The 10,379-nt window shown below is 37.2% G+C and overlaps 1 protein-coding gene across 1 annotated transcript; it reads right to left on the bottom strand.

Moving 5' to 3' along the window:
* Window positions 1-7,863: 7,863 nt before the first annotated feature.
* LOC149161034 (uncharacterized) lies at window positions 7,864-8,837 on the bottom strand. The gene is made up of 2 exons (XM_089434759.1): window positions 8,533-8,837; window positions 7,864-8,445 (listed from the first exon to the last, which is right to left on the bottom strand). Exons 1-2 carry the CDS (start codon window positions 8,698-8,700, stop codon window positions 7,864-7,866), a joined length of 750 nt encoding a protein of 249 aa, XP_089290885.1. The 5' UTR covers window positions 8,701-8,837.
* Window positions 8,838-10,379: the final 1,542 nt, after the last annotated feature.

The raw sequence follows: 10,379 nt of genomic DNA, 5'->3' as shown, positions 1-10,379 counted from the left end.
ATTGACTGAGTGAATTGTGTGGGCATATTAACTAATCCAAACATATATTGAAACAATTTATTTGATTGATTACTTGATTGATTTTCTTTGCCCAAACATCTTGCAAATTAAGAAAAATACTTATTTACCATTATTTTGCTTAACATTCTTAATTATCCCATACTTTGGTAGAATTCAGAAAGAGATATTTCGCAAGGTTATGTATTGAAAACCTGGAACAGGTTGGCCTAACAATATTCATCTAATGTATAAAGTTGTGAATATTGAACATCTATTGCTCAAAATGTGTAACGGGTTTACATTGTCAATGTGCATCATTCTTTTTTGAAAGTTTTAGTCTCAAATTTTTGTTTTGCAAGGATATGTATGGAAAACCTGGAACAAGTTGGCCTAACAATATTCATCTAATATATAAAGTTGTCAATATTGAACATCTATTGCTCAAAATGTGTAACGATTTACATTGTCAATGAGCATCATTCGTTTTTGAAAGTTTTGGTCTCAAATTTTTGTTTTGTCCCCTCATCCAACAACAGTCTGCGTTATACGTTGCAATAGTGATGTTAATAACTTTCTTGATTCAACCACATTTTATATCATGGTATTACACTCAATGAATCTATTTGATTCAATATTTTTCTTCTTAATATTTTCTCAATTATCCATGAATGCAATGCCACTGTGTTTAAAACAAACATAAATATAACTTTTACAGTTTTCAATTGGGGTGTGGGTAATAGTTAGTTTTAATTAAAGCTGGTATCTAATGCATAGATTTTCATATTAAAAAGTTGATCTTGCTACGTTAGAAAATGCAAAATATATGGCATACATGTTTACAAATGCCTTTTCTCATATAACTTTGCCAAATTAACAAACCTATCTGCCTCTCTTTGCAACTTTGCCACAATTGCTAGTTACTAGATTCTGAGAAGAATTTTTTTATGAATTGGACTATACTTGTAATATTTTACATTAAATTTTTATTAGACTGTTAAACACACATGGGAAACATAGAATAGGAAAGATAAATCAGTGAGTACATTTTTTATTAACATCAGATATACATTTATAGTACAAATATGTGACTCTTGGGTTTCAGATCCCAAGGTCTCTTGGACTCCTTTTGTCCATTCGACTTCCACACTAACCCACTTAGGATTAGGTGTCCAACATTCCCCCCCTTAATCCGAAGGGTTATGTATGAGTCCAAGAAGAGAGCTGTAATACAAAATGTGCAAAAAATGCATGGCAGCACTAGGCTGAATGTGCTCTATGAAATGTTGGTATAAAGGGCGGTGGTTTAAGGATGACCACCAACACTGGAACGCTTAGTGCAGTTCCCGGAACTCTTCCAAAACTGGCAAGAAACTGAAGTTTTCTGCAAGAGGAAGTGATCCTATTGTTTTAAAGAGGGAAACCTTCAACCATAAAAGGGAGGTCTCACCCCGCATAAAAGGTAAAACTTTAACCTGAAAAGGGAAGTCTCAACCTATGATGGTTTAAGGATAACTAACAACTCTGGAATGCTTAATGCAATTCCTGGAACTCTTCCAAAACTGGCAAGAAGCTGGAGTCTTATGCTAGAGGAAGTGTTCTCAATTTTGTTCCCGGGCATCTTTGTCTCTGGCTACAACTCTGAAACTGGTGTGGCAGGTTGTGGCTCAGGCTCGCTTGATGTGACTTTGAAGCTTGTAGATGACCATCATTTCCCCCCCTGTCAGATACAAGGTGAGAAGATGGAGAAAACTCAACTGCAAGACTGTTCAATACTCTGGAACAAGTTCTGACATGCGTTTGGAATATCTTCTTGGCTGTTGATGCCCATTGCCAAGAAGCGATCCATCCAAGATGAATCTTTGTTCTTGCAGGACGTTTATTTCTGAAGCATCTATGTGAAGAATGACTGGTTTTATGACAGTGCTTACATGGATGAAGATCAAAACAGTGATCTTTCAAATGGCCAACTCGATCACAATGTTGGCATTTCACAATCTGTTGTTGTTGTTGTTGCTGTGGAAGAGGGGCAGAGTCCGGAACAGCTGACGCTAAACTGTCATAAGGAGCAGGTGAACTGTCATGAATGAATCCAGCACTCTGAAACTGAATGGGCTTGGCATAGTCTGGAATATGAAAGGACAAGTCCTTGTCATATCCAAGACCAGTTCTGTGCTTGTTGTGGACAAGCTGTTCCCAAGGTATGATGATGGGCTTGGGAAGTGCAGACTGAGTTTCTGCATCTGCATTTACAACTGCTGCTTTATTTGAATGAACTGTACCATTATTAACATGCTGCTGATGGGTGGTTGTCTCAATGTTCTGAACAAAAACAGGTTCAGAATGGTGTCTATTTTGATGTAGCTCTTCTTGTTGTAGTTGTGATTCAATCTGTAAAAAATCGATCTTTTCCTGTGCATTTTGTAAACATGTCTGAATTTCTGAGAGAGATCCTTTGCTGATTTGTAATGTGTCATCAACAGTAGATAATATCAGAGTTTTAAGGAACTGTAATACTTCACTGGTTCTGGCCATTTTTCCTTTAATGTCTGATTTACACCTTAAAAAAACTGATCACTACTACTCAACACAGCAATATCCTTTATAAATGTCAGCAAATGATCAGTGTGCAAAAAGATTACAATCAGCTCACCAAAATCTCTATGCAGCAGTGGAATCAAGGAATCAATGCACTATAATGAGTTTTAAATACAATGCCACAATTGGGGCAGCAGCAACTGCAAACTTGTTTGGATCCTTCAAATACTCCTTCGTATATCAACACTTCAGTATCAGCTAATGAGAAGAATATACAGCCACACAAATAGTCTCTAAATGGCATCCAAATTGTGACAAACTCATTCTGGTATGGTAGAAATTGACCCAGAATACCAACAGACCAACCAGCAGCAATATATTAAGTAACTAGATAACTGTGTTTGAGCTCCTCAAACACTTTATAATTCGGCTCAGATCAGGAAGATGAAGTCAGCGAGGCGAGCTTTGAATCAACTGCTCACGAGTCCCCTCTCCAATGCCAAAGGAGTACTGACTCTGAAATCTTATTTTGACAATTTATTTTCGATACATCAAAACAAAGCTGTTGCCTTTCATTTCTAGCAAATCTCGATCTGCATTAACCCTCAAAAAATTTATAAAACAGATATGCAGAGTTCTACAGTAACATTCTTGTGTAACTTTAAACTGATGCTCCTTCGTTTGTTTTCTTGAGACAAGAAATTTGTAGTTTGTGGCACAATTCCTTTATTTCTCGTAATGTGACCAAAGCTTTATGTTCAGAATCCAAGGAATGGTGCGGCTGCTAAAGAGAGAAAATTGTTTCTACTCTGCCATCGCTTGCTGCTTCAAATGTAAAACACCTTTTACTAGTTGCAAATGAACCAAAATAGAATATAACAGGAAACCAGACAAATATTCAAGACAGTAGCAAATGATTATGAGATGACTTTGCATGCAAATTCAGAAGTTGAAGAAGCAGTTGAGGAAGGAACCCATATTCCAGAATATAAGCACAACTTTGTCAAGGTTGATGAGCTTGGTCCATATGTCAATTCAAGCGATCTTGTTGATGTCATTGGAGTTGTTCAGAGTGTATCACCAGTTCTAAGCATTAGGCGGAAGAGCAATAATGAAGAAATCCCCAAGCGTGATATTACAATTGCAGATGAAAGCAAGAAGACAGTGGTAGTGAGTCTCTGGAATGATCTTGCAAAGAAAGAAGGACATTGAAACCAAAGACAATCGTGTGCAGAAATTGATGTCAGGACGTCAACCTCCGTCGAGAATTCCACTTGCAGAAAAGCGTACACCAGTGCGAAAGCCACTTGTTCCAAAACGAAATGAAAATCCGAAACTAAATGCTGGTGGTGTTGTTGTTCATGAAAATCAAAAATCAATGGTCACACCTGTAAAGCGAACAACATTACAAAAGCGGGAACCTGGACAGCCAACGCCAACACCGAGCTTCTATGGAAGCACATCCATGCAATGTGATATCTGTTCTTCTTGACTGTATTAGAGATAATGTTCAGAATGCATCTTTTCCTATTTAGCATGGACTCCTTTCGAAGGCAGTCACACTTCATAGTTTAATTTCTGAACATTCAGGAAACACATTGCATTGCGAAATTGCAGACGATGAAATAAATTTTAGACAACTTATATCGATTCGCATTCTCCAGTAGGTATGTACACATTCAAATTTAACCCCGATATAAATGATTGACCAATTTCTACAAAGTCATTGGCCGCTGGGCCACTTCGCTCTTCACAATCTTTGATTGCCCGAGACCAGAGAGAGCTTGTATATTTTTAGTGGATTTTGCAACAAGAAGAAAATTAGATGAGATTCTTGCACAACAGTCACGCAGAATGAGTAGTTTCTCAAACTGATGTGTAACAGTTGAAATGGGGGAAAATAAAGAAACCTAACAAATAAATAACGTGGACTGCAGAGCTCACAGGCTATGGAAAATTTCCCAGACCTGGCATCCTCTGATACTTTTTCCAATAATTATTTGGCGTTACATCGACCACACCAGAGGGATCCGCCTTCTTTCTTGAGCGCTGTAAAGTCGGGTTCTCCACTGAGCGTTTGAGTGCAAATCTGAGTGGAAATCAAGACAGATATGGAGTAGATTCATTTTTACTGAAATGGTGTCTCGATGCCAATAGTTTGGAGGGAATCTAATCTCTCATGTAGCGGCTCCTTCACTATTCACATTCAACTCTTCACCTCCCAAACACAAATTTTAGGATTTAATAACGTCTCAATACAATGTTCAACATCATACCTCTCGTTGCAATGCTTCTCGCATTGTCTCCTTACAACGAAAGGAGGGTCCATGAATGTCTCAAGCAAAATATTTTGACCAACGTGCACAATGCATACCAATGGACAGTTTCTCAAAAGAAGAGAATGATGGGCAAATGGAGAAATGGAGTTACCGTGCACAAAGGCGCAGCTCCACCTTCTACGCTATACAACAGTTCAATAAATTTCCCAAACAAAGAGAGCGAACCAGGTAATGGCACATTCACTTAAGCGGATAAGATCTCTGCAGCAAGATATGATTGATCTCCATACATGAAAAGCTGTCTAGCAGGGAACGTGGCAGAAGAGCATATTATGGCAGTAAAGCTGTTACACACGAGGAGGAAGGCCGAGGGACCGAGGTAACGTATATACCATCAACGGATCTACACAGATTTCCAAGTTGGTCTAAGGCGGCAGGTTTTAAAACGCATATGGCAGAGGCAGTAAACGTTCATGGACAGACCTTCAGGCAGACAGAGAGCAGAGATGGCAGACAGTGTTATTATGAGGTCTGCGTATGCAACGTCTTGAATATGGAGTGGCTGGCAGTGTAACGTGTGCCTCAGATTTGGGCGCATTGATTTCCCAAGATTTCTGTACGCATAATTGAAGGTAACGTTTCATGCAAATTAATCAACACAGATATGAACCGCATAGTTGAACCAATGAACCAGCACTCACGCCACACTACAGACTTCAATCTTAATGAGTAATATGAATTTATCCTAACAAATGTTCACAAACTCACAAGCTTCATTAAGAGATAGAAGCGTTGGTTTACACAGGCCACAAAAACAAGTGGCTTACACAATATTGAGAAAGTTATGAACGTACCAGCTCCGATACCATGTTAAACACACATGGGAAACATAGAATAGGAAAGATAAATCAGTGAGTACATTTTTTATTAACATCAGATATACATTTATAGTACAAATATGTGACTCTTGGGTTTCAGATCCCAAGGTCTCTTGGACTCCTTTTGTCCATTCGACTTCCACACTAACCCACTTAGGATTAGGTGTCCAACATAGACAAATCAATTTTTATTCATTAAACAATACTCATAACTTTTTTTATATCCACATATTATTAAACAATTCAGCAGCAACCAAAAACACTTAATAATAAAAACATTCAATACTATTTTCCTTAGTAAAAAAAACCAATTTTACACCTAATACTCAAATACTTTATCCATTATACTTTTATTATCTTTTGCTTTATGAGGCAAAGATTCACTACTATGTAGCTTATTCTTATTGTCTATATAGTCCTAATATTATTATTATTCCTCTGCCGTTATTTAATCTTATTCTTATTGTAATAGATGCAAAGTGAGTGATACAGATCTTTGACATATTACACCTTTGGAAATCTGACGGGCAATCAGAGACCGATTACTCACAAAAAGTAATTTTCAAGTTTCTTATTAACAGAAATCGTGCAGCATGTCCAGACAGACAAAAAGAAATGGCATGGCCGTGGTCTAACGGGACTGCTTTTTTCTGGTCTAAATGGTCTTTCTTAAAGATTATGAAAATTCTAGTAATATTTTGATAAATTTTCATAAAATTTTTGTAAATTTAAATTAAAATTGTTAAATTTCAAAATTTATAATAAGCCAGATTTCATATTTGGATAAATTTTGGTAAGATTTTTGTAAATCTAAATTAAAATTGTTAAATTTCAAAATTTATAATAAACCAGATTTTAATTTCAAAATTTATAATAAACCAGATTTGTAATGATGCTTAATTTATTATTTCTTTAAAAACATAATTTAAACAAATTTCTACAAAATTTGTTAAATTTTTTTTAACCAAATTCCAGTGACCAGGCAATTCCTCCACGGTAAACTTGTCCAAAGCCGTACATGTAAAGAGGCCTAAGTTCTCTGACAACTTTAATTTGATTAATAAATTCTTGACTTCTCGTGCTTACCCATTTAGAAGAAAAAACAAAAAGATTATATATCACTAGAGAAAATGGAAGAACTGTCCATAAGCAAACATCTCATACAGCTACAACAACAATCTTTGAACCCATTCTTTAAAGTATCCTACCGTTTCTTTGGTGTCCGTTTTAGGATCCAAACTAAACCAAACGGCTGGCCATTCTTAAATTCCCCTGCTCATTTTCCAGTTCAAAATGGTGACCTCCATGCCTGTGATCGTAGGATATAACAGAAATGGCGGCCAACAGTACAGATGATGCCATCAGCTGCAAATCCTCGTGCTTCAAGTTTTTATTGTACCTTTTTTGAGTGATAAAGAGCCTGTACGATGCATAGCCATGATAAAATTGACTTTCTGATATCTAAAATATCTTTGTTACCTTTGAATACTAAGTCGCCATCATTTGGGGCTTAGTTTGTTGAATAAGCCTGGAGTTCATCCGGTGCGTTTGAGAAAGTAGCAAGAAAGACAGAAAATATTCTGCAGTACACTCCAATTGAATCATCTTACAATTTATAAAAAAACTATGTACCCAAAAAGGCCAAATCTTCAGGAATAAAATCTCTTTTGTCAGATGAATTCCAATCAAGTTATAACAATTTGTGTGTCCAAAAAAGCCAAAATTTCAAGAATAAACTCTCTTTTGTCAGATGAACTTCCAACCAAGTTTTCTTTTGTGTTTTGTCAGATATGCTGCCAACGGTATCTGTTGACATTAACGACAACTAGCATCAGTGCCAAGCATCAAGCATAAAGGACATGTATCTTACTAAATATTCCTTGAATTTTCCCTGGTTTCTTCCTTCTTAACCTGCCATTACTCTCCTGAATATGCCTTGGATTTGCACCTGGCTGTATTTCTTTTTACCGTATCGTTAGAATTTGCATAACATTCCCTCTCCTTTTTGGGTTGAATATTTTGTGAGTTTGCATCTGTCTCTTTTGGGTGATACAAAGCCACAATAAACTGAAACCCTAAACAATCCCTCAACTTCAAACAGATAATCAAGGCTGGCTACAGATACATTTAGTATGATATATTTTATTAAAAAAATAATGAAAACATATGAATTACACCTTACCATTCCCCTGATTCATTGGGGAACACCCCTCTTCCACAGTTCTTGGAGTTCTTGGAAGAGAAAGCAACAGAGATGTCTCTGTAGACGAAGTTGTTGCAATGTCCAAGAAGTAGAGGGTGAAAATCATGATACAACAACAGAGAAACATGGGAATGGGGCCGAAGGTCCAGAGAAAAAGAGGGAAGGAGAAGTAGAAAGCCCTGAGCCCCAAAGACCAAAAATAGCTCGCTCTATTCAACGCTTGGCTCACATAGCCTTGCGAGTGCCCTTGCCCATGTTTGCCAGCGGGCACATTTATGAGAAAGCTGACATGGCTATAGTACCTAACGGACTGAACACTGAACAGAAATGCTATCAGAAAACAAACAAGAATGGCGAAATACTTGACAGAATACCCCATTCTGCTGTCATCTCCGTATATAATAGCAGCGGCCGCGCCCCCCGATCCAGAGCTGCCGACCAGTATGCCGATGAGGGAACTGAGAGTGATGGCCGTGGATGCAAGAAGAGTGGAGGCCATTATGTTGTTCCGCAGGGTTTGAACTGCCAGCACACCGTTCTTGATTCCATCCTGCAAAAACAAATAAAAATTCAAGAACCAATTATTTAGTCTCGTAATCCAATCCAGTGAGGAGGGAATATGAGGGAATTGACTTACCGCCATCATTGTATCGAGCCAGATTTCTCTGTTGAGGGCATTGAGTCCGATCACAGTGGTTGTGGGATGGCGTTTTATTCTGTATAGAAGCCATGCATGGTAGCTGCTCAACAAAAGAAGCCCTGCAGGGACCAGAGCGAAATCCAAATCGTATTTTTCGAAACCCATTTTCTGATTTAAAGATGGAAATGGTTCAATCTCAATCCCAAAAGCTCCAGCAGAAATTGATGCCCGGGCTGGAATTTGGAAACCTGAACGCCGAAGAAAAAGTTAAATGAAGCAGTTGCGGCAGAGTTTCATTTGAGCAAAATGATCAGAACCAGCGAAGCATTTCACAGCTCACAAGTGAAGTCCCGCCATGAACGCCGACATGGTGGGTAAAAAGTTGAGGGAATTGGCGGGCCTGGCCCCATACGTAAAGGATCCATACCACCGATCGACCATTAATATGTATGTATCCATTTCCATAAATATCAACGACATGCGTTCAATGCTATAAAGGGGTGCATTCAATCTCATCGATGTCAAGTTTCACTTTGATAAATTTTGGGTGATTTTTGAAATATATAAATGAATTGTGTTTAAATAAACTCCATCGGGAGGAGACAAGATATATAATATATATATATACCTTTTTCAGCGGACAGAACGTCGACGATTTCGCCAAGAAGCAATTACAGACACTGCCGCAAGGGCCATAAACCGCAAGAAAGAGCTAACCAGCCATCCCCAGGGTATTTAATGTCTGGGGATATGCACGCCGGTTAACGCGATAATATGTGAAAGCCAAGTTTCAACATTAACTAATATTTTGATTTTCGTATGTTATCGGACTAAGCTGCGTGCATATCCCCCGACATTAAATACTCTAGAAATAGCTGATTAGCGCTTTCCATAAACTCTTGAATTGAATTCCAAAAATCTGATTAACTCTCTTAAAATCAAAAGAAAAAAATCATATTCATCACCTTTTGATCCATGTATCTCCTCTCTATGCAATAATTTCATAAATTTTTTACTCTATTCCACGTAGCTTTCAAACAATCTTTTCAAGTTTCTTTATGTTTTCTGCTTTGTGTGACACATCATCCAATTCAAATATTTTTAAACCTATCGTTAATTAAAATAATAGTTTTAAATCAAAATTTAAAGTAACTTTCCACATTATCCTATTGAGATATGTTTACCTTCCCCTCATTTCTACAAATGTTTTTTTTTGGCTAATCTTTGATCAATAAAAGCGATGCATAATTAAATAAAAAAACTCTGAAGTGCATTTTATAATCTGTATCAGACTTTTGGGTAAATCTATTTTTCTAATAGGTAGTGTTTATACTATAATAACATCCACCAGTGTGATCAATTGGCATTCAAGGTCGTTATTGTCTTTTTTTGTTGAGATCAATTGGCATTCAAGGTCGTTATTGTCTTTTTTTGTTGAGATTCTTTTACGTCGTTATTGTCTTTTTTGTTGAGATTTTTTAAGAATAAATCCCTCACCCTCTGTCCAATGAGCTGAGGTATTCGATTCTACTTCTTCACCTTCTCCCTCTACCTATTTGAATGTGTGGGTCATTCAATTTTCTCATCATTATCCTCTCTCTTGGTGGGTGAGTGGTTCATCCATCACCCTTTCCCTATGCATGAAGGCTAGTAAAGCTCATATTTTTTAAAATTCCATGTTTCTTCATGACTTTAGAACTTTCCCACCAATAAGCATGCCCTAAGCATCACACCAACAATACATATATAGTGCACAATAATAAACTTGGCAACATTTTTTCAAAATATTATCAATGGTGGACTTAATTGTATAGTATGCCCTACCCATGTATCATTAATAACGT

Source organism: Pinus tabuliformis, chromosome 5_2 (genome assembly GCF_031772625.1).
Source record: "Pinus tabuliformis cultivar Carrire ecotype Pingquan chromosome 5_2, CPIR1, whole genome shotgun sequence".
Taxonomy (NCBI): Eukaryota; Viridiplantae; Streptophyta; class Pinopsida; order Pinales; family Pinaceae; genus Pinus; species Pinus tabuliformis.
Note: the sequence above shows the minus strand (reverse complement) of the source record. Positions and strands in the feature narration are given on the sequence as shown.

Excerpts from the sequence above, each read along its gene's own strand:
- LOC149161034 (XM_089434759.1), bottom strand. The coding sequence starts at position 8,700 with ATGGGTTTCGAAAAATACGATTTGGATTTCGCTCTGGTCCCTGCAGGG. Across the intron at positions 8,446-8,532 it reads GGCTCGATACAATGATGGCG|GATGGAATCAAGAACGGTGT; the intron begins GTAAGTCAATTC and ends TTGTTTTTGCAG.